The sequence below is a fragment of the Marmota monax genome, unplaced genomic scaffold (assembly GCF_021218885.2).
Source record: "Marmota monax isolate L192 unplaced genomic scaffold, Marmota_monax_Labrador192_F-V1.1 WCK01_AAM20220418_F8-fsc00125, whole genome shotgun sequence".
Taxonomy (NCBI): Eukaryota; Metazoa; Chordata; class Mammalia; order Rodentia; family Sciuridae; genus Marmota; species Marmota monax.
This window is the reverse complement of record NW_026695235.1, coordinates 907,464-932,844: the sequence shown is the minus strand read 5'-3', so window position 1 is coordinate 932,844 and position 25,381 is coordinate 907,464. Positions and strand designations below refer to the sequence as shown.

The following is a 25,381-nucleotide window of genomic DNA, read 5'->3' as shown; positions in this document are numbered from 1 at the left end:
GATAGAATAGTTTTCTCTAGTCTGGTGCTCCAAAATTTCAAACTATTGGACTGAGACTGAGTGATCCTTTATGGACTTTAGTAATAAAATATTTCTCATGTAACATGAAGAGAATCTCCAATGGGGGGAAATGGGTTTGGAGTACCAGGGCACAGAGGAAGATGCTCAAGCTTAAGGGTAATTATCATCGCTTACTGGATGTCAGCAAAAACACAGTGAAATTATTAGCTGTGTCTGGATCAAGTCAGCGTTTACCTATTAAAAATGCTGTTTCTTGCCATAAAAGCTGGTTATAACAAAGATAATTTAAATATCTTGTGTGGGTAGGGTTTTGAATATGAGAAATTGAATCACATTTATGACCAACAAGTGGTTCAGATGTGGCTAAACAACAGGAAATTTTCTTAATGCCTCAATGCCAGGTTTTAAAAATGAGTCAACAAATTTTTCAGATTGCTTCTGCAAAGAAGCCAATGGTGTGAGGTGTGTGGTGGTTCTGCCCACACTGAGGGCATATAAAAGGCCCTCTTCAGGTAGAATTGTACAGACTCAAGTCACCTATATTCCTTCTCTACCCAAGGATAACCTATCTACTCAACAGCCTACACGATGTGTGGTAGCTACTGTGGAAACTACTATGGCGGCTGTGGCTATGGAAGCTGTGGCTATGGAAGCTGTGGCGGTCTGGGCTACGGCTATGGAGGCCTAGGTTATGGCTATGGAGGCCTGGGCTGTGGTTATGGAGGCCTGGGCTATGGCTATGGCTGTGGCATCCGCAGACTGGGCTGTGGCTATGGCTGTGGCATCCACAGACTGGGCTGTGGCTATGGCTGTGGCTATGGATACGGCTCCCGCTCTCTCTGTGGCTGTGGTTATGGATGTGGCTCTGGCTGCGGCTCTGGCTTTGGATACTACTAAGGAGGACATCATGGGAGATGCTCACCCTCTCCACCTGCGACATCAGAATTCACTGATTCCAAACTCCACATGTTCGAGCCTCACACTTGGATGATGATGATTCTGCCAAGGGAGTCAGTTGTTGGCCTATATGGAAACTACCATTTCCCTGAGTTTACCTCCAGAAGTGGGTCAATGTCTCATGAAATTCTCATGAGACCTCACAGTTGTGCTCTCATCAGACATTGGTGTCAGAGCAACTGCCTTGATGACTTTCAAAATGGAGGTTGTTCTCTGTTGTCCTAATAAACTTGCTTAACCTATAAGAGATATCTTGTCAGTCATTTGGTATCCAAAATTACTTGCAGTTTTTCATTTAGGCTTGTGAGAAAGAGAAGAATTAACATTCTTTGGTAGATAATCTTTCTTCCTCTTTCTAGATTGGTTTCTTTATAATTTCAAAGATCACCTAAGTTAGGTTTGTTTTGTTTTTGTTGTTGTTGTTGTTTTGGTAAACTCACTTTTCTCTTCTCCTTTTGAGGTAATAATGCATATTTAGTTCTGGGTAATTCTCAACACTGAATCAAGTGTTATTTATATGCTATTTTATACATTGCCTAGCATAGAGTACATAGTAAGAAAAACAATTTTCTCAACTTTCAATAAACATATCTTAAAATTAATGCTCTTCCCATATCCTCCATACTTTTTTTAATTGTAGATGTAAACTAAATAAAAGTCTTATAAGCTAATTCAACTTAATAAATAAAAAATGCATTTCGCCTTAATGGTAGGCAATCATACTTAGTTAAAACACAGTTTCAGGAATAGACTTAAGTTGTTTCAAGATCTTATAAGTTTCCAGTTCAAGATGTTGGGTGGGACTGTGTTCATATCTAGGCTTCGTTAGGGAAGGATCCAGTTTCAAGCTCATGTACTTGTTGGAAGAATTCACTTGCTTGCAGAGGTGGGCTTGACGGGCTTATTTCCTTGTTGACAGTTAACTGAGTCCCTTGCAGGCTGTCTTTTGGAAGCCACTCTCAGCAGAAGAAGGTGCTCAGTAGGTTCCCAAACATAGCTGTTAGTTTTCTCAAAGCCAGGAAGGCAGAAAAGTTGATCCATCAAGAAGAGTACTACACCTAAAGTAACCTAATTATCCATGCTTGCCCTACTCATGAGATTAGAAGCAAGTCATGTGTCTCGCTGACTCTCACAGGGAAGGTCTTACACAAGGGCACCAATCTCAAGAGGCAGGAATCAAGGGGGGGGGGCATGTTGAGAAACTGCCTATCTCCAATTATGTGTGATTTGTCCCTCAGAATAGGGGTTAGAAAGTGGTTCTTCATTTTCAGTGCTCTTAACAATTTACAGAATAAATATTGGTATTATCTAGTCTTTGAAGATACGGTAAAATTCTTCTGAGAAATCATCGGGGCCTGTAAATACTTGGTGATTTTTTCTATTACTTCCAAGGAAATTGATCTCTAAATCCAGTGATCTAGATTAGATCTAATTGATTTCTAAATCTAATGGCTCATTTTGGTAATTTCTTTCCATAGGAAATTATCTATTTCATCTTTATAAATTTAAAATACATAGAGTCTGCAAAGTAGTCCCATGATATGTCATATTTCTTCAATTTCAATTTCTATTTCCTCCTTGTTTGTTATGCTGTGTATGGTTTCTTTTATCTTGATCAAGCAAGCAATCTATACCACTGTTTCTTTCACATAATGGTATTTTGTCTTATTATTGAAATCTGCCTTTTATTCTGTTCTCTACTTGGCTTGTTTTTGCTTTCCTATTCATATATATATATATATATATATATATTTACATGTATATATATTCATAAAGATTGTTATGTTTTTTTCAGCATAAATATCATGCATATGTATTTTGTAATTGGTGCAGCTTTTGCTTTGAAATTTGAGTCAAATTGAAAGTGTTTCAGTTAATATAAACTAAGCCTATTCATATATATGGATGTGACTGACATTTATGATAATAATCTTTTTTTAATCTTTTATTGATTTTATTTTTTTTAAATACACGACAGCAGTGGAATGCATTGCAATTCTTATTACACATATATACCACAATTTTTCACATCTCTGTTTGTATGTAAAGAATATTGACACCCAATTCAAGTCTTCATACATGTACTTTGTATAATGATGTCCATCACATTCCACCATTCTTGTTAATCCCCTGCCCCCTCCTTTTCCCTCCCACCCCTCTTCCCTATCTAGAATTCATCTAATCTTCCCATGCTCTCCCTCCTCCCCCACAATGAGTCATCCTCCTTATATCAGAGAAAACATTAGGCATTTGTTTTTGGGGGATTGGCTAACTTCACTTAACATTATCTTCTCCAAGGACATCCATTTACCTGCAAATGCCATGATTTTGTTCTTTTTTAATGCTGAGTAAAATTCCATTGTGTATATATGCCCCCCCGCCCTTTTTTATCCATTCATCCACTGAGGGACATCTAGTTTGACTCAACAGTTTAAATATTGTGAATTGTGCTGCTATAAACATTGATGTGGCTGCTCCCTGTAGTATGCTGTTTTTAAGTTCTTTGGGTATAGTCCAAGGAGAGGAATAGCTGGGTCAAATGGTAGTTCCATTCCCAGATTTCCAAGGAATTTCCATACTGCTTTCCATATTGGCTGCACCAATTTGCAGCCCACCATCAATGTATGAGTGTATCTTTTCCCTCGCCAACACTAATCTTCATCATGTGGGATTAGGCCCCAACTTCCCTATTAAGACCCCTATAGTGTAAGAATTAAAACCAAGAATCAATAAATGGGATGGAACCAAACTAAAAAGTTTCTTCTCAGCAAAAGGAACAATCTATGAGGTGAACAGATAGCCTACATCCTGGGAGAAAATTTTTACCCCTTATACATCAGATAGAGCACTAATCTCTAGTGTATATAAAGAACTCAAAAAGTTAAGCACAGAACAAACAAATAACCCAATCAACAAATGGGCCAAAAATCCTGAACAGACACTTATCATAAGAGGATATAGAATCAATCAACAAATACATGAAAAAATGCTCATCATCTCTAGCAATCAGAGAAATGCAAATCAAAACTACTCTAAGATATCATCTCACTCCAGTCAGAATGTATGATAATAATCTTTATGTCTTTTATTAAATACTTTCGGGTTTGTTTTTGTTTTTATATAATGATTTTGAGTTTTCCTGTTTCAATGTTAATTTTCCAGGGGAAATTATTCTCAGTTGGTATCATTGATTTCATTTACAGACATTTTGCAATAAATCTGTGTGCCAACTGTTAATCTGTGTCTTGTTATTTATTTTTGGTAGTAGTATAATTTACATGATTTCTAACTTAATGAAACACTTCCACCAATACAATAAATTTCACTTTTGTTAACATTTTCTGTTTTGTTTCTGATGATACAAGTTGGATACCTTCAAATTTGTTTTAACTTTGTTTTGGGTGGATCCTAATTTTTCAATTTACTTATTTATCCTTCATTACCCAACTTCTAAATACTGCTCCTCCCATCTCTTTATATGTTTCTTCCTAAGAAGTTATGAGTTTTGCTGGGTGATGGTGCATGCCTGCAATTCCAGTGATTCCAGATGCTGAGGTAGGAGGATTGCAAGTTCCAGGCCAGCTCCACAAATTAATGAGGCTCTAAGCAACTTAGGGAAAACTTGCCTCAAAAAAAAGAGAAAGACTGGGGATATGGTCCAGTGTATAAGCACCCCTGAATCCAATCACTGATACCAAAAGAACCCCCAGCCTCTCAAAAAAATAAGTTATGAGTTTTGCAACTGCCCCTACAAACCATGCATAGTTTTCAACTCCTTCCCTGATGTCTATTTGCTTATCTACCACAATCCCTTCTCTTTGTTTTTCCTTCTTATCTTATCCTCCCTCCCTTCTTCCCATCTTTCCCTTCTGAATTTTATATGCAGAATGAGTTATCCTTTTGGGTAGGTTTTCTAGATGGACATCTAGCCTTCTTTCTAACCATTCTACTGTCTTCCTGAATTTTTTTTTCTGTCTGTTTTTGTTATCACAAAGCTTAGCAGCAGGACAAGGATGGGGTAAAAGAGAGTTTAGGTATTAGGATTTATTTTAATTTGTTTTGTTGAAATTAGTCATACTTTGATTTTCATTTTTGCTGAGGGTGTCATTTTTCATATAGCTTTTGTGTTCCTTTGCTGTGAGTTGAACTGTATTACCCCCCAAAAAAACATATTAAAATCCTTACCCTTAAGATTTGCAAGTGTTTCCTTATCTAGAAATAAGGTCTTTGCAAATGTAACCAAGTTAAAATGAGGTCAGATAGAGGGGTTGATCAAATCCAGTGAGTGGTGTTCTCTTAGAAGGCTATGTGAAGACACAGGAACACAGAGACTCTCACAGAAAATGCCATATAAAGACAGAATAAGAAATTGCAATTATATTGCCACAAGTTATATTGCCAAGGAGCATCAAAGATTTCTAGTAACTTCAGGATGCCTGAAGAAATAATGAATGATTTCTTTCTGGAGCTTCTGAGGGAATATATCCCACTGATATCTAGATTTCAGGCTTCTAGCCTCCAAAATTGCAAGATAAAACTTTGTATTATTTAAGCCCTATTATTTGTAGTAATTTGTTACTGGAACCTAAGAAACAAATGTGCCCTTCTTGCTATTCATCATTCTTTTGGAAGAAAGGTCTTTGGAAGACTTTGTTTTTAAAAAGCATGATTGCCTTTTACTACTTTGAACACATTCATAATGACTTCTTTGAACTATGTGTCTGATAAGTCTGACATAAGAATCTTGTTAAAAGTTCACTTTTTATATGCTGATGGCATTTTTTATATGTAAACCACATCTTTGTTTTTCTTGTATATCTCATAATAACATTGAAAACTGGAACTTTTAGTTTGTATTCTGTGGCTACTCTGGATACGCTTCTCTTTTTTTTATTTGTTTAGTGACTTGGCTTAACTAAATGTTAATGAATTCTATTTTCTCTTGCTGAAAAGTCTTCAATGTCTACAATGTCTACAGCAGGTGTAGTCTATGACATGTGCAGTGTCATCCTGAGATTTTATTTTAAATATCTTAAATCTTTCTTTCCTTGATTCTTCTGTTAAATATTTGTTCTTTCTTCCTATCACTTTCAACTGTTAAGTTCACTAATTTTAGGTGATTATGACATGATTTTCAAAAATATGTTTGGAAACAAATGACTTCACAGATTTAATTAATTTTTAACTCTTTACTTCAAGTATATGATACATTATTATTAACTAAAGTCACTTTGTTATCACTACATCACCAGAAATTATTGATGCTATAAGTGAGCATTTGTACATTTGAGCAATGTCTCCCCATTTTCCTCAATTCTCAGTTCCTGGTAACCACTATTCTATTATCTGAGTTTGTTAAAAAATTATATCTTAAGTATTTTTAACACATACACACACACATACACACACAGAGTCAACTGTTTGTGTTGATTGTATGCTAATGAGCTACACACACCAAATTCATCAATTTATGTTATATACCTTAAATACATGCACTTATTTGTCAATTATATCTAAATAAAGCTTTAATATTAACAAATCAATTTAGCATCCTTAGCAGGTATAACTTTTGAGGCCAGACTTAATTTGTTCTGAGCTCATAGGAGCTGTTCTTTGTTGTTTTGTCTCCTGTTTCTCTCTGGTAAACTAACTGATCTATGGCTTAACTGGTTGCTTTCATGGAGAAACCAGGTTTCTCTTAATTGCTTATCATCGACATCTGAATTGTTTCAGGTATACCCTTAAGATTGAATATCCTACACATATTATAAATAGACTAGTTAAGTTGAGGAGATATTAAGAGTCCTATGTTCTTTTGGACTAGATAACTTAGAAAAATAAATGTATATGAAATTTCTACAGGTTTTCAAAAGAAATCTTAATTAAAAATGAATTGTGACATTTACCTAAATAATACAGGCTAAGACAGTTTACCTGAATAATACTAACAACTTCAAGGAAGTGTTTTCTAAATTGATGAAAATTCTAGGTCATTTCAATAAAACATGTTCAGATAATGCGTGATAAGTCTAAGATACAGTGGTCACTGTGTGTTTGAGTAGACATCATTATCACAAATAGTGTTGGAGGAAAACATAGTTCCCCCTAAGAGAACGATCTTTAGTTCTTAAGGGAAGCCAGAAGACCAGTGTCTTCCTTGGCTGCCTGGCTGGTAACAGGTCATCTGTACCCACCAAACACCCTCATAGCCATAGCCTAGGCCACCCCAGTAGATTCTACAGAAGCTCTTTGTGTCAGGAGAGGAAGGCTGCATTATACAGCAGGGGCAGATTCCAAAGTTCTAAGTTCCTAATCTGCACAGAGCTTTGTAAACCAGCTAAGTGGTATGTGGGGAAAACCATATGCACTGTTGGATTCACATCAAAGTAATTGGCATTGAAGTCATCTAAAATATTTCTCATAACTACTATATCCAAGATATGCATCAGTGTGTGCCAGGATGCTTTGTGATGGAATCACATGCCTTTAACAAGAGATTTTTCTTCTCCTACTTTGATAACGTGTTTATTTCTAAAACCAGATATAAACTAATTACCAGCTATCCATAGATCATATAACTCAAATAGATTATTCCTATTAAAAAATCCTAGTTTTATTTAATAATATCCTCCTTCCTATTTGCAAATATGATGTGGTGAGAGCAAAAGTGTGGTTTCAAAATAGTAAGGAATTATGCATATATTAAAGAGAAGACAGGGTGGCAGGATTCACTTTTAAAAGTTGAATAGTGGGCTGGGGATGTGGCTCAAGCGGTAGCGCGCTCGCTTGGCATGCGTGCGGCCTGGGTTCGATCCTCAGCACCACATACAAACAAAGATGTGTCCGCCGAAAAATAAAAAATAAATATTAAAAAATTCTCTCCCTCTCTCACTCTCTCTTAAAAAAAAGTTGAATAGTGAAGTATTTCATTTGTTTATAGTGTGCAGAACAATATTGTTCATTTTGACATGTACTTCTCACACATGAATTTTCAGTTTATTTAAGACCTAAAGTCATGGCAGAGACCCTGTTTACTTCTATTTACCCTAAATATATAGAAAGAGACTGGTTTATCTATTAGGAATCATGACTAAAATTGACTACAGAATCTCTCAAATATTTGCTAAAATCATGTGTCCACTGCTATGGAGCACTGAAAAAGTCATCTCTCTTCTGATATTCTTCCTCAAATGTACAACCTTAATCAACTTATAAAGAAAACTTCAGACAAATACAAATTGGAGAATATTCTAAAAACTATGACTATTTAAACTTTTCAAGGCCATGAGAGTAAAGGAAAGACTGGGGAACTCTCCCCAAGTGAAGAGTAAGGGGATGTGACACGCAAACTCAGTGTGAATTTCACCCTAAAACAGAAGGAAAAGACACTAGAAGAATACAAGGAGTGAAATAACATTTTATTTATTCAGCAAAGTTAAATTTTTTGGTTGATTATTATACTATGGTTGTGAAAGATGTTAACATTAGCAGATGTTGAGTGATATATATTGTGCATGTTCATATTATGTATAGTAACATTGGACATAAAATTGAGATTAATTTTTGGGAAAAGGGTACCAAAGTGATCCATCTGAACAGAGTTTACATAAAACTAGAGACTCTTGGAGGAGCCAGCATCCAGATGGGCACTCCTAAATTTGGGAGGAAATATGAAGAGAGAAAAATAAAGGATGCTTCAAAGGAGCAGCTGGTGAGGTTGAATTAAATCAAATGCCCATGGTAGGATGAGGGTATAGCTTGGAGTGTCTTTCATGAATGAAAGGAAGGTTTGTTGAACCTGAATGTTGCTCAGAGTCTGAGGAAGACAATGATCCAATGTCTGGATTTGGTAGGACTTAGAATTTGATGATCCCTAAAAAAGATGTTTCGTACTGGGGACCAAAGACCAAAAACTATGAGCAGAGTAATACAGCAATGTTAGTATGCTACCATGGAAATACACTTAAATGAGGATTGCTTTTAAGGATTTGTTGTTTTTGATTAGGGATATAGATGAGAACTGAGTATACTCAGAAAATACATGAGAAAAAAAAAACGTTTAAAAAAATGAATGGCATGTCATGTAGGACAGTGTTCTCACTGCTGTAATTAGAAAGAAGAACTCAATTTGAGGGGAGAAAGAAACTACATCCTGGAAATAAAATTTAAGGAGGAAAAATGTAACAGCAAATGTTGTTAACAGGGACAATGTGTTAAACTAAAAGCAATATATCAATATCCCTTTTAATACAGTACAAAAAGCTCAGGTTAATTATAGTTGTTGTTAATTTTTAAATTTCCTGATGCAATTCAATTTTACCAATTTTAGTGATGTTGTAAGAACTTAGTCTGGAGAAAGTGAAACTTTTGCTATATCTACTAGTTTTTAACTAAAATGTATTGTTAAATTGATTCTGCACTGAGAGCTGAGGCTATTAGTTATTTCTCTATTACAAATTTGAGTATGAGGGAGTGAAGATGTTATCCTGTTCTACTATCTTGATCCAGCAGATCGTAAAAGGTCACAACCATTCATCAATTTTACAAAAATGCACCTGCCAAGAAACAAATATGGAAACAACATTCAAAATACAGGATGGATGAATGAATGGATGAGTTGCTTTCATCCTAGGTATGAAAATATTAAATTAATATCTATCTATCTGTCTTTATCTTTTGACCCAATATAAACCAGCCTCCAATAATTCCAATTATCAAGTCCACCTAAGGGTACATGGAGGCGTATGTTAAAATAGTATTTTGCCCAAAAACTGTCATAGGGATGTCAGAAATATGTCTGGAATACCAGAAACCTATGAGAATATGTGGAAAATGCTTCCTTCCTACATTCTTTCAATTAGAGACACAGAGATTTAGTTTTAAATTTTAATATAGAAAACCTAATTCCCCCCTTTTCTGGCTCCCTAATGGGATGTGTTAATGCACTGATTTGAAATGGTGACAGTAAGTGCTCATGAGCTCTGCATGCTGTCTAAAAGGGTACTGAGCAGGGGCTTCGAGAAAGAAACAGTTCTGTCCAATTCACTGATAACCTCAAACTCATGATGTTAAACCAAAAGAATAGTTATTTAAGATTAGTAACTAAACACTAGATATAAAATTTGGGGAAAAATGAATACAGAAATTATATTCTAGAGGATAACATGTATTTTTGTGTTTCTCAGTACAGTTTGAACCTTAAATAGGAAAGCAGAAATGCATTTTGCTCAAACCTGGATCTAACAAATCTTAATTTAGATATATTATCAACTCTATGGGTATGAAAGATGTATTTGGATTCAGTACAGAGAAGGAATTTAGTTCTAGAGGAAGTTAATTGATTTGGATCAAGAGAAGAAAACTTACGAGTCTAAAGGAGTGTTATTTCTGTGAAATGTTTTTTAAAAGAATGAAAATACAGAGGCCGTGGCAAGTAGAGTGTAATGAATAAAGGTCAGCATCTGTTATATGGAAGGATAAATATAGGAGGTTAACATGGAAGCCTGCTTTGAGGCAGGACTGGATGTGTGTGAAGTGTCTCCTTTTATTGAAGACTTCAAATGGGTCAAGAGACTCACAACTCTGAGGGAAAACAAGCTTGTCGTATAAATCTAAGGGTTTATCTTACAGTTGAGAAACAACAACATAATGAGGTTAGTCATAAAATTAGCCAGTGGCATGAGTGCCTGAGGTGGGTCCCACCCACTCTGCATGCATATAAAAGGCCTTCTACAGGGAGAAACATCCAGACTCAAGTTACCCACACTGCTTCTCTACCCAAGGACAACCTCAACAACCAGCACCATGTGTGGCAGCTACTACGGAAACTACTATGGTGGCCGTGGCTATGGATGCTGTGGCTATGGTGGCCTAGGCTATGGCTATGGTGGCCTGCGCTATGGCTATGGAGGCCTGGGTTATGGCTATGGAGGCCTGGGCTGTGGCTATGGTTGTGGCTATGGATATGGCTCCCGTTCTCTCTGTGGCTGTGGGTATGGATGTGGCTCCAGATATGGCTCTGGTTTTGGATACTACTATTGAAGACACAGTGTGAGACTCTTAGCTTCGACACCTGGGACACTGGGATTTACCAATATTGAATGCCACATGCTCTGAGCTTCTTACCTGGGTGAAGATCATCCTGCATCATAGGTTCCTGGTGTGATCTTGCTGAAGACTTACACCCTAGTGCCCTGTGGATCTGGTACCTCAGACTTTTCCTTTCTTAGATTTAACTCCTGAAATTCAAGAGAACTTTGAACTTGTCCTGTGAAGTCCTGTATTATCTCTCATCGAGATGAAACAGTGACAAACCTTGCATTTTGATTTTCATGCAGGACCCATTCTAATGTTTTCCTAATAAACTTTTTCAACCCCTAAAATGATCTTGATTTTCTTTATTTAACATCCAGTATTTTACTACCCCCTCTATTCTTATTAAAGAAAATGACTGCACTTTTTAGGATGTATAATGCTTTCCTATTTCTACCTCAGTTATTCTAAAAATTCTTGATTTAAGACATTAAGAAGGCAATAATCTTAGCAGTTCTCAATTTTCCACTCTGTTTCAGCTGTGATATATATTATGTTGAGTTATTGATAGAAAAAACAGTGAAATATTTATCAATTTAGTCAAGCAGTGACTGGAAATAGTATCTATAAGTGCTTTTACATCAAAACCTTCATCTGAATGACATCCCTTTGAAGACATGAATGTTAATGTATGATTCCTGCTTCTAATCTTTGGTTTGGCTCTATTTAAGGAAAGAATATATGTTTCTCCAGTTCAATTGGTAGAGAAGTTCAAACTAAACTAGGCCTGTTCCCAGCTAAGTTTTACGTGCCCTACTTTAGTTTAAAATTTAGTTTTGAAAATGTGACATCAGTCCTAACACCTATAAAGCATGTAAGTTTAGAACCATTTGACAATATTCTACATTCTCTGTCTTGAGATATTTCTTCCTTGTGATTTCTGAGTTCTCAGAGTTTATATCTACAATAATTTGCTTCCCCATCAATTTTCTTTGACTCCTATTTGTAAATCTGACAATTATCTTTTATAATGTTCAACTTTCTGAATCTTATGCTAAGCATGAGAAAATTTAAGTGCTATATTTAGTTTAGGGAAGTCCAGATGCCCCAATTCATTCCAACAGGTTCAAAGTTATAAGGTTGTTGGTGCCACCAGGACGAAATTAACATCTCCAGAATGATCCAAACCAAACAGAAAACATGTTTTCTTCTAATTATGCTCATAAAAGAATCTGTTTTCTAATTTACTTTATTATTGAAGCTTATATTTTATATTTCATATTAAATGGAACTTTAAGGGTCTGCACTCATACATCTCAGGAAATAGTAGACTTTAAACCCATTTTGATCTCTTTATGGGTCATAATCACTGGATACAAAAATGCTTTAGAAATAGACGCATAGACTAAGATTGCCATTGATTATGGTTTTGTAAGATCTCCACTTGATTCAGTCTTTTTTTTTTTTTTTTTTTTTGCGGGGATGGGGGGAACTAAGGATTGAACTCAGGGGGACTAAACTACTGAGATACATCCCAGCCCTATTTTCTATTTTATTTAGAGACAGAGCCTCATTGAGTTGCTTAGTGCCTCCTTTTTGTTGAGGCTGGCTTTGAACTCCTAATCCTCCTGCCTCAGCCTCTTGAGCCACTGGGATTACAGGTGTGTGCCACCGTGCCAGGCTGCTTGATTCTGTCTTAATGCCATCTAAAATTGATTAGAATTCTTGGAAGCTCTGACATTTTGAATTTGAAGTTAAAAGCCACCATTAATGTCCTCAGATAAACATGTCTTTTACACTGACATTGATTCGTTCACTTCTTTGAAGTCCTCAAATTGTGACTATCTCATATTGCACTTGAAATGCGCTGATATTTTGCACTTTACACTATTCTTTATTTATGTCTCTCTTTCCCCCAAAAGAAGGAACGTCTACTTCAACAGCATAGCTGTATTTACCTTATTTAGTAATATGCACAAAACACTTTCCAAATTGCTGCACTGAATCAGGAAACAGATCCGCTATTTAATGGCTTTTTTCAAATTATATAATTTCTTTGGTATTGGTATTCTCATATAAAAGTAAGTAGAATGATAGAACCTTCATTCTAGGGATGTTATCAGACATAAATATGTTAAAACATGCAGAGTGCTTAGAACAATGTCTAGTATTTAATAAGTATAACTTTTAACTATTATATGTATGTTTTTGCTCTTTTCATATAAAATATTATTTGGTTGTACTTATCATATTTTATTTATAGAATTAATATGTCAAAATTCCATGTAAATAATTTATATTTATAATTTAAATAATAATAAATAGCATTTATTTGTCATTTATTACAGAGGAATCACTGAGCCTATTCTTTCATATAGGTACTTAATCCTCATGAAAGTACTTTTGTTACAGAAATCTCAAAACAGCTTAATGTTGCCTTAAAAGATGTCCATTTGTAAACTGAGTGAAACAAACAAACAAAAAGTGCATCAATTTCTCATTGGCAGGTTTAGCATGACAAAAGAAATGCTTCATATTCACTGACTAGATGTTTCTTTATATTTAAAAGAAACTTATTTGCATTTGTTAATCGGCCATAGATTTTTTTCTCACCAAATATTTTATGAAAAAATTATTATTAATTGTTAAGGGTTATTTAATTGTTAAAGACTATTGTAAAATTAAAATATATTTAGAGAAAAATTATTTTTTACCTCCTCCCTCTAATAAGAATTTGCATTTTCCCTCCTCCTTTATTTTTTTCCCTATCATGTTATTTGTGAAATTACAATTTTCTCATGTTGGACATCTAGAATCTTTTCTGCCCAACTCTTACTTTCTTTGGTTTAATGTTTGTCTTTGTTTGCCTCTTTTCCAAACTCCAGGATAATTTCTCAATAGCTTCCACTCTTCTTATCTCATGTTAAATTTTCTGTCATTTTTTTTTTAATTTACAAGTTTTGTATGGAAAGTACATACTTTCCTTTTTAAGATTTTGCTATTTGCTGGTATACTTGTTATAACATTACATGTTCAATGGCTCTTAAATATTATGAATTTTAGAAATTCAAATACTGTGTTCAAGTGTTTTCCCATCTTTTTTATAGTACTATTTTGAAAGTTGGATGCTTTCGGAGTTCTCAGCTTAATCTTTTGATTTTGACAGCTAGTCATTTCATATGGCTATTCTTTAGAAAGAATGATCTACATACCCAATACTCAGGGTAAAAGTTTGTCCCATCAGACATCATGCTTGTTCATATGCAAATCTTTCATATGTGGACATTTATAAATGAAAATGTTTAGGTTTATAATTTTACTTTGCCTCTTTAACAAGATCTGTTACTCTCAAGGGGTGACTGTGAAGTGTGAGCAGTGGAGGTGCTGTTTCCCAATACCGTGTGACGATGTTACCTTTCAGGTTGTTGTGACAGTCTTGCTGATCTGTGCCAGCATGTTAATGATGCCATACTTCAAATTCCTCTAATATTCTCCCAGATGTTTTTCTTTCCCCCTTAAGATACATGGAATCCTAAGTTATTGACTATATTTTTTTTTCCAGAATTCTTGTCAATTTTCACAAAAAATTAATAAAGACACATTATTATATATTTCATTTTATATGTAGATTTTTGATATTCAATTGATTTTTAAATATTGTACAGTTTTTGATTTATTATTCTAATAATTTTAACAACTTTATGGATATTTGGTTGACAGACTTGTAGGCATATACTTGTGAAAACATCATCATAGTGTATATCATATTAGTATCCATCACTTCCAAAAACTTACGCCATTATTCTTTATTATTTTATTATTAGTTTAGTACATAATTACCATAGTATTTACACTGTTATCAAAACCTTGAGTATGAAATTTGAAAAAAAGTTATGAATAAATGCAAATTTTAAAACCTACTTTTGAATAACCATTTAACCAAGGTATAAATCAAATGGAAATTATAAAATATCTTAAGACAACAGAAAACAAAAGCATGCTAAATGTATGTGATGCAGCAGAAAAAGTCTCAAGAGGCCAGTTTATAGCAATACACACATATGCTAAAAAAGAAGAAAGATTTCAAAGGAATAAAATGAGTTTATACCTCACACAAGTAAACTAATAAGACAAAACTAAGCCCATATTTGACAAAAGGAAAAAAGATTAATGAAAGTTAAAACTGAAATAAATGAAAGAGAATAAAATGACAATAGATCACCAAAGCGAGTAGTTGGTTTGGGGAAATACAAAATCAACAAAGCATTAATTACACATAGTAGGGGAAAAAATGATAAGACTAAATACAATCTGTAATGAAACTGAAGACATTACAACCAATACCACAGGAGTAAAAGAGATCGTACAGAACTATTAGAAAGAACATGGACAACCTATGCCAATCCTATGTAATGTAGCACTGGAAGTTCTAGCCAGAACATTAGGCAAGAACAATAATAAAAGACATTTAAATCAGAAAACAAGTAAAATTATCTGTTTGTAAATGGTATTATCTTTTGTATAGAAAATCCTAATGATCTAACAAGAAAATATTAGAATGAATAAGCCAATTCAATAAATTTGTAGGATTCAAATTTAACAATCAAAATCACTTTTGTTTCTGTAAATTAGCAATAAATTTTATAAAAATAAAATTAAGAAAAAAATCCTATTTACAATAGCATCAAAAGAATAAATATGTAGAAATAAACTTAATGAAAGATGTGAAAGATTTATATATTGAAAACTCTAAAGTACTGATGAATGAAATGAAAACAGACAATAACAAGTAGAAAGACATCTTGTTCTGTGATTGAGAAGAATTAATACTATTAAAATGGTCATGCTACCCCAAACAATCTTAAGTTCTAATAAAATTCTACCAAAATCCCAATGTCAGTTTTTACAGAAATAGAAAAAATAATCTAAAAATTCACATGGACCCACAAACGACCTTGAATAGTCAAAGCAGGGTTGAGACTGGTGGTCTCATACCTCCTAATTTCAAAATATTTAGAAAAAAATAATCTAGAAAAGTACAGTAATTAAAACAAAGTGCAATTGACACTAAAATAGGCAAAGAAAACAATGAAACAGAGCACAGTCCCAGCATAAACCCATACATAGACCATCAAATAGACTTTGATAGCATTGCTCAAAATACAAAATAGGGAAAGGGAAGTTTTTGATATTGGGTTAGGAAAACCTGACAACCACAGAGAAAACATTAACTGTATTCTTATTTTATACAACACACACACACACACACACACAAAATCAATTCAAATCCTATTAAAGACATAAAATGTGAGACTCAAACCCTAACATGTCTGTAAGAAAACATAAATGAAGAACTCTTGGCATTGACTTTGGCAGTGATTTCCTGGATGTCACACCCCAAATACAGGCAACAAAAGCAAAATTTAGCAAGTGGACTAAAGAAAGTTCTTACACATGTATGGATACCATTAACTAATTTCTTTCAGAAATATAGATCTTAAAAACTATTATAATATTCTTTTCTTTCCTGGAAATATGTGACGACTCAATGAATTACATTATGTGTTATCACATTTTTTTATTCTAAATTCAATGTAAATGCTATGTGCTTGGTAAAATATACATTTTGATTATATTTTATACAGATCTGGGAGATACTTGTTGGTACCTTTTTCAACCATATAGATTGCTTCCTATTGCAAGCCATTGAGAGTTCAGAATGAGGTATTTCCTTAAGTAATGTACCTGAAAGAGACTTTAGCTCATACAAAAGCAACAGCTGCAAACACACATATCTGCAGACCTAGAAATAATGAAGATATGCAAATATATATAAAATACACCATGTGTTTGCAAATGAATTTACATATGATGAAAAAGAAAATTGGAATTTTTTTTCCTAAAATTTGACTCATGAAAACATGAAAAAAATGGATTTGCCCCGTAAAATCTTTAGATGTTATGGAAATTAATAAATTTATGACTCTATTCATAACTAGTTTAGAATTTGGATGTTAGTTTTAGAACACCAAACAACACTTAGTGAAGAATCCTTTTATAACAATGAGAAGTATACAAGAGTTCTTTAATAAATAGTATCTGGATAGTAGCCAGGAAATCCATGCGTTTCAAAACTGCAGGAGTCATAGCAGGCACATCTGTAGTTCCTACAGCTGGAAATACAACTATAGCCGCAACCCAGGTCACTGGAGCCTCAGGCTGCCACAGTCAATGCCATAACAGCCTATGGTACCAGAAATGAAAGGTCTAGTTGAGGACTTGAACCAATCCCTTGGTTTTGCATTTCATAACCTGAACAGTATGTGAAAAAGCCAGATAGGCTGGACTCATTTCCAAACTGGTTAACCATAAGAAAAATTTCAAGAATTCATTCCTCATAACCAATATACCAGGGACTCTGTTATGTAGTCAGGTGCCTTAAATACAAAACTTGTTTTTTAAATATACAGTGTTTGTTTACTTGTGAACTCAGTCTCATGAGAACTTATAAAAAGTGAAAAAAACTCATTCTATTTATTATTATTAGTAGTAGTAGTAGGGTTGATTTAATACTTATTTTATCTTGATGAGAAATCAAAAAAATGGCATGGGGAGATGTAGGAGACCATCAATAGGAGGTGGAGGAAGAGTCATAAAGACAGGATAAATTGAGTGAATACAGATGGATCTATTTTATGTTTAATACGGTGTTTTATTTTCATGTGAAAAAGAATATCTTGTTGAATTGCTTTTCAAATAGAATCATAGATGTTAAAACCCTACTTCTTCTGTGTTAGAGCCTTTTATTTCATGTGTTCCTTTTGTATTTGCAAAAGCTTTGCATTTGAGGTTGAAATCCTAGATAAGCACAGAAACAGTTTGAGAATCAGCTTTACTTGCTTAGAATATAGACTACATAGCCCTTTGTTCAAGAATATGTTATGTTCCACATTCATGGTCTTTTTATGTTTATTTCAAATTACTACAAAAGGTTTCAGAGTATTTAAATTCCCTGATGCCTATCAAAATCCTGAGGACATTAATGTCTTAATGACAATTTTTCTGGTGAATCTATCTCTTATGAAACCTTAGATTTTCCTGAATACACCAAGACCTTTATTTCTAGCTGCCTAATCTTACAGACTATAATATTTGACTCACAAAAGGTAATGAATTTGTTTGAACGCAGGTTAATGCATATCTTAAACTTCATTCATATTGTTGCACGTAGTACAAAATAGGAATTCATGCAATTTATCTAACAATGTAATTAATTCCACATGTTTAGCTTCCAAATTCCCAGAATATTTTGAAGTTAAAGAAATACAACAAAAGGAAACAGAGGAATGTATAATCAGAAAGATATATAAAGTTACAAGGATAATTCTTAATCTTTAATTGACACGGACCACCTTATAAATAAAGCACACATGGAATTCCAAAATTTTGCTTAGATTTTAAGAAATCCTAGAGACTCTGTCTTCATTAACCTTACACATAGAAAGGAGATATTTATTCTGTTATCAATCTCAATTTAAACAAACTACTCCACATTTTATTTTTTCAGTTTTTTTTTTTACTTATTATTTATAACTCTATTATTAACACTTCATTTTAAGCATATGGGATGTAGAAATTAAAAAGTCATTAAGGTGCCTATTCTCATGATTCTGGGGGATGACGGGCAATGTAAGACAAGGAAATTCAGAATTTAATGAAGTAATTTCTGAAAGTGATGAGAATTCATAAAATCATATAAATCAATTAGTTGAATAATTTTTAATCATTAATATGGAGGAGTCAATATTAAATATGGAGGTCAGAGATTATAGACATGGTTCTGTGATACCAGAATGTGGATTAGAATTCAGAAATTCCTGCAACTATTTTCAGAAAGAGGGATCAGCAGTACAAAGGCAAAAGTCTTCAAAGGGAAGATCTTGGTTTCTCTGAGGTGCTAGAGACCCACCATGTTTGAAGCATGGTAAACTGGAAGGGAAGTAGTAGGAGATGTTATCAGAGAGATGTGACAGAGTATCGAATGACATTTGTTCTTCATGTAATGGAAATCTATGAAGAATACACTTCCAGGGGAAGACTGTGGTGTGATTTTGTTGTGCTGTGGGAAAAGAGAGACATGTGCCATCATGAGAATCATGGACTCTTGTTTTAGTGATGTCAAATTTCTGATGGCTATTAAAGAAAAAAATAAAATTATCAACTAGGCAGTTGAATATATAATCAAAAAAGCATGAAGATGTAGGAAGGCCATGAACACAGTTTTGAGAATGAGGTCAAGTGGTGGGAAAGATTTTTTTTTTTTCTTAATCCTGAAAAGAGAAAATTGGAAGTAAAAGAAGAGAGTCTAATGCAAAGGATAACAAAAGAAAGAACCTGTCAAGAAAGAAGAGGAAATCCAACTGACCTAAATTTTGTTTCAGAGCTTCATTTTTATGAATACAGAGAAATGAACTGTACTTCCATCAGGCAACAATTGACGGGGACACTTTCAGTGGAGCAGTGGGTCAATGGTTTGGACGATTGAGACAAACTGTGGTAAGAAAGAAGGTGGAAGCAGCCATCTTAGGCACACATTTGCAAAACTGTCTGTTAAAAAGGATAATTTATTAAGAAAGTACTTTGGGAAACTAAAGGGAGTAAGTTGGAGAAATGTTTGCTTGCAGTTTGTTTAGCATTCATTAATTACATTGTAGCGAAGCATTAATTGTATTTCCGAGCATCAGGGTAGACAAACCCTCTTTACAAAATAGAAGGCCAACATACCTTAACAGGTAGAACGAGGATTTTTAAGGCAGTGAAATTGTTTTTCACAATGCTATAATGGTGGGTGCATGTCTTTAAGCATTCGTCAAAACCTAAAGAAAGAAAGTACAACAACCAAGAATGAACAGTAAACATGAACTACAGACTCCAGTCATAAGAATGTGTCAGCAAAGTTTCATCTGTCATAGATGCACTGATCTGGTGGACAGTGTCCACAGTGAGGGGGGACAGGGCTGTATTGGAATTCTCTCTACTTTCTTCTCAACTCTACTGAAACTCAAAACCTGCTCACAAAATTAATTTCACCATTAAACAAAAAACGAAGTTCCATGGTGTGTAAAGACTCATAGATTATAAAAACAAATATCAGTTCTTCATAAGAGATGAATCATTCCTGAAAAGAAATTCTAAGAGAATTGTTCTCATAAATATTTATAATGGGAAGCTTGAGTTATATGACAGACTACTACAGATGGTTTATCCAGTTATAAAGTGACTTGCCTGATGATTATTTTGTTAATTAACTAGTCATACCTTTTGCTGTTCCACAAATTTATATAATAAATAAGACTTTTAAGACTTAAAAAAATGGCTACAATATTATTTCAACTAATGGTCATTAATAAAATAAAGGTTAAAAAATATACATTAAAATTCATGGAAAATTATGGTATTTAATTTAATCATTAATAGAAAAAATGCTCTGTTATATGAAGAGGCTGTTTTTTTCTTGACTAATAAGAATTACTGTCAAGGCAGATGAACTGAGTGGGCTGAAAATATTGTGACCAGCATCAAAGGAGGGTAAGCTAAAGTGCATAGGGGTCCTTGTCCTGAACCCTCTTCATGGCTTCATGAGCCAACTCCATCTCCTTGACTCGGCTTGGAAGTAATATGAAGAACACAAAGCATCACTGGGGTGTCACACTTTGGAGGTTAATTTTGTAAATGTTTGTATAATCACACCTCCTTGCATGTTCCCAAAGGGTGGGTGTTTAGAAAATAACAAGTTTCACTTCATTTTGCTGTGTGTTTAAGAGCCTGGGTAATCAGACTGGAAATAATGAAATCTTAAAATATTTTAATGGTTACTCAAGAGCATTCCATATAATTGATTAAAAGTAGACTTCTGATTTTACATTGTATGTCTTTACAAAGGAATTTATGTTCATCTAATAGATTGGTAAAATCAAATATTTGAAGGAAATAAAATACCACTTAGAATAGTGACTGATTACATCCCAAACTCTCAACAGATTCTTCTGTTGATTAGAGGGGAATTTAATTAAATCAGTCTTGGGAAACAACAGTATTTCAAATAGATTAAAGCTCATAAGCATATAACTGGCACATATTCTTAAACTTCTAAGAAGTTACAAAATGTTACTATTAAAAATGGCAATGGAGTCAGGCATGGTGGCACATACTTATAATCCCAGTGACCCAGAAGGTTGACACAGAGGATGACAAGATCAAGGCTAGCTTTAGCAATTTAGCAAGGCCCTAAACAAATTAATGAGATTATATATCAAAATAATGTTGTGATAATAAACAAAAAGTGCTTGGGGTGTAGCTCAGTGAGAAATCACCCCTGTGTTAAATCTCCTGTACCAAAAAAAAAAAAAAAAAAGAAAAAAGGCAACATTTAAAAGACTTAATAAAATTGAATACATTATTATTATTTTATTACTATTATTATCATAATCATCATCATCTTTATTATTTCTGGTGATAGTCAAAGAAAATTTGAAATCCATAGATGAAACTATTTTTACTGCCCTGAAGAAGAAGAAGAATTAGACATATGCAAATTAAGCAAGTTGTGTGAATCAAAACAAAAATGTAGAGATGCAGTTGGCTTAGGCTAGTTAGTCACAAAATTTCTGAACGCTGGCTCTTATTTTTATACACAGGTGAATAACATTAAAATTTTCTATGCTGCATTCTTTTTAGGTGGAGAGAGTGCTGACAATGAAGATGATAAATAATTAAAAAAAAACTATAGGCAAAATGCTTTGGTTAAAAAGTAATTACTTTTAGCTGTGGAAGGAGTAGAGTATAGATTCTATTTTGTACCAAGAGCAAATCAAAGTTGGTTTGCTAAAATGGTACATTTAGAAATGCTGCATGCTAACTGGAGCTCAAATTAATATGTGGTGTAATGCAGGGTTTTGTATGTACGACTGTCTCATTATTAGCATTGAATTCTTTCAGAGCAAAACTACTCAAAATATAAAAAATAAAACAAACAAGCTTCCTTAGTAACTCTGAGGCTTGATCTTGTGATTGAAAAACAACAAAGTAATGAGATCAGTCATAAAATTAGCCAATGGCACAACATGCCTTGTGGGTCCCACCCACATTGAAGGCATATAAAAGGCCTTCTACAGGGAGAAATGTCCAGACTCAAGTTACCCCTGCTCCTTCTCTATCCAAGGGCAACCTCAACAACCAACACCATGTGTGGCAGCTACTACGGAAACTACTATGGTGGCCGTGGCTATGGATGCTGTGGCTATGGAGGCCTACGCTATGGCTATGGAGGCCTGGGCTGTGGCTATGGAGGCCTGGGCTGTGGCTATGGCTGTGGCTTCCGCCGACTGGGCTGTGGCTATGGCTGTGGCTATGGATATGGCTCCCGCTCTCTCTGTGGCTGTGGTTATGGATGCGGCTCTGGCTTTGGATACTATTATTGAGGAGATTGTGGGAGTGTCATCTGCCACACAGATGATGTCATGATTCACCACCCCTGAATCCCATGCCCTTATGCCAAAACACTAAATTACACCTCAAACTTCTGATAACATCTGTTGATGACATGAAATCTGGTGGCCCCATGTTGATTTAACATTCTTAGTTCTCCACCTCGTGTTTAGCCTCAGAATGAGTGAGATAATGTGATGTTAATCCTGCAAACTTACTTACCTCCTTCAACAGAGTGAAGCTGTTATTTGCCTTAGCTTATTGATTTTTATGCATTATTTTGTTTCTTACTATTTTTAATAAACTTTAATAACCTGAAATAAAAACCCTGGTTTTCATTCTATTTATTACATATGGTCTAATTTATTTTATCTTTTTGACTTTTTAAATTTGTTTCTTCAAAAGGTTGAAATTGCCTGTTTTTTCCAAATATTATCTTAATATTTCTGCCTTACTTTCTCTAGCACTTCTAAAATCGTGAACTTTTTTTATTATTAGTTGTTCAAAACATTACATAACTCTTGACATATCATATTTCATACATTTGATTCAAGTGGGTTATGAATTCCCATTTTTCCACTGTATACAGATTGCAGAATCACATCAGTTACACATCCAAGTTTTTACGTACTGTCATACTAGTGTCTGTTGTATTTTGCTGCCTTTCCTATCCTCTACTATCCCCCCTTCCCTCCCCTCCTCTCCCATCTTCTCTCTCTACCCCATCTACTGTAATTCATTTCCCTCCCTTGTTTTTTTCCCTTTCCCCTCACATCCTCTTATATGTAATTTTGTATAAAGATGAGGGTCTCCTTCCATTTCCATGCAATTTCCCTTCTCCCTTTCTCTCCCACCTCTCGTCCCTGTTTAATGTTAATCTTCTTCTCATGCTCTTCCCCCATGCTCTGTTCTTAGTTGCTCTCCTTATATCAAAGAAGACATTTAGCATTTGTTTTTTTAGGGATTGGCTAGCTTCACTTAGCATAATCTGCTCTAGTGCCATCCATTTCCCTGCAAATGCCATGATTTTGTCATTTTTTATTGCTGAGTAATACTCCATTGTGTATAAATGCCACATTTTTTTATCCATTCATCTATTGAAGGGCATCTAGGTTGGTTCCACAGACTAGCTATTGTGAATTGTGCTGCTATGAACATCGATGTAGCAGTATCACTATAGTACGCTCTTTTAAGGTCTTTAGGGAATAGTCCGAGAAGGGGAATAGCTGGGTCAAATGGTGGTTCCATTCCCAGCTTTCCAAGGAATCTCCATACTGCTTTCCAAATTGGCCACACCAATTTGCAGTCCCACCAGCAATGTACAAGTGTACCCTTTTCCCCACATCCTCGCCAGCACTTGTTGTTGTTTATCTTCATAATGGCTGCCAATCTTATTGGAGTGATATGGTATCTTAGGGTGGTTTTGATTTACATTTCTCTGACTGCTAGAGATGGTGAGCATTTTTTCATGTACTTGTTGATTGTTTGTATGTCCTCCTCTGAGAAGTGTCTGTTCAGGTCCTTGGCCCATTTGTTGATTGGGTTATTTGTTTTCTTATTGTTTAATTTTTTGAGTTCTTTGTATACTCTGGATATTAGGGCTCTATCTGAAGTGTGAGGAGTAAAAATTTGTTCCCAGGATGTAAGCTCCCTATTTACCTCTCTTATTGTTTCTCTTGCTGAGAAAAAACTTTTTATTTTGAATGAGTCCCATTTGTTGATTCTTGTTTTTAACTCTTGTGCTATGGGTGTCCTATTAAGGAATTTGGAGCCCAACCCCACAATATGTAGATAGGAGCCAACTTTTTCTTCTATCAGATGCAGAGTCTCTGTTTTGATATCCAGCTCCTTGATCCATTTTGACTTAACTTTTGTGCATGGAAAGAGAAAGGCATTCAGATTCATTTTGTTGCATATGGATTTCCAGTTTTCCCAGCACCATTTGTTGAAGATGCTATCCTTCTTCCATTGTATGCTTTTAGCCCCTTTGTCAAAAATAAGATAGTTGTAATTTTGTGGATTGGTCTCTGTGTCCTCTATTCTGTACCATTGGTCCACCCACCTGTTTTGGTACCAGTACCATGCTGTTTTTGTTACTATTGCTCTGTAGTATAGTTTGAAGTCTGGTATCGCTATACCGCCTGATTCACACTTCCTGCTTAGAATTGCTTTTGCTATTCTGGGTCTTTTATTTTTCCATATGAATTTCATGATTCTTATTTCTATAAGAAATGCCGTTGGGATTTTGATTGGCATTGCATTAAACCTATAGAGAACTTTTGGTAATATCACCATTTTGATGATGTTAGTTCTGCCTATCCATGAACAGGGTATATTTTTCCATCTTCCAAGATCTTCTTCTATTTCTCTCTTTAGGGTTCTGTAGTTTTCATTATATAAGTCTTTCACCTCTTTTGTTAGGTTGGTTCCCAAGTATTTTATTTTATTTTTTTGAGGATATTGTGAATGGGGTGGTTGTCCTCATTTCCATTTCAGAAGATTTGTCGCTGATTTTCAGGAATGCCTACGTTTTTTAATCCTCTTCCTCTTGCTTTTTCTCTCTCTTTCTCTCTCTTCTCCTCTCCTTTCCTTTCTTGCTGTTTTTTTTTTTTTCTGTATTTTTTTTTCTGCAGAAATCCCAATGTAAATGGTATTGGCTGGTGGAGTTTATCAGCTATTCTATTTGAATCTTAAGTGCTCCCCAAATGTCCAAGTGGTAAAAGCTCTGTCCTCAGTGTGGCACTGTTTGGAGGTGGTAGAAATGTTAAGGAGTAAAGCTGAGTGGGAGGTCTTTGGGTCATTAGGAATGTGCTCCTGAAGGGGATTGTGGGACCCAAGTCTCTTGTTTACTGTCTTTCTCTTCTTGGCTGTGGGGTGAGTGGTT

The 25,381-nt window shown here is 34.6% G+C and overlaps 2 protein-coding genes across 2 annotated transcripts; both read left to right on the top strand.

Annotated features, from left to right (window-relative positions):
* The first annotated feature begins 609 nt into the window (after positions 1-609).
* LOC124089233 (keratin-associated protein 6-1-like) lies at positions 610-918 on the top strand. The gene has a single exon (XM_046439232.1). It carries the CDS (start codon positions 610-612, stop codon positions 916-918), a length of 309 nt encoding a protein of 102 aa, XP_046295188.1.
* A 9,864-nt stretch (positions 919-10,782) lies between these two features.
* LOC124089232 (keratin-associated protein 6-5-like) lies at positions 10,783-11,019 on the top strand. The gene has a single exon (XM_046439231.1). The coding sequence runs from the start codon at positions 10,783-10,785 to the stop codon at positions 11,017-11,019; it is 237 nt and encodes a 78-aa protein (XP_046295187.1).
* Positions 11,020-25,381: the final 14,362 nt, after the last annotated feature.

Excerpts from the sequence above, each read along its gene's own strand:
- LOC124089233 (XM_046439232.1), top strand. The coding sequence starts at position 610 with ATGTGTGGTAGCTACTGTGGAAACTACTATGGCGGCTGTGGCTATGGA.
- LOC124089232 (XM_046439231.1), top strand. The coding sequence starts at position 10,783 with ATGTGTGGCAGCTACTACGGAAACTACTATGGTGGCCGTGGCTATGGA.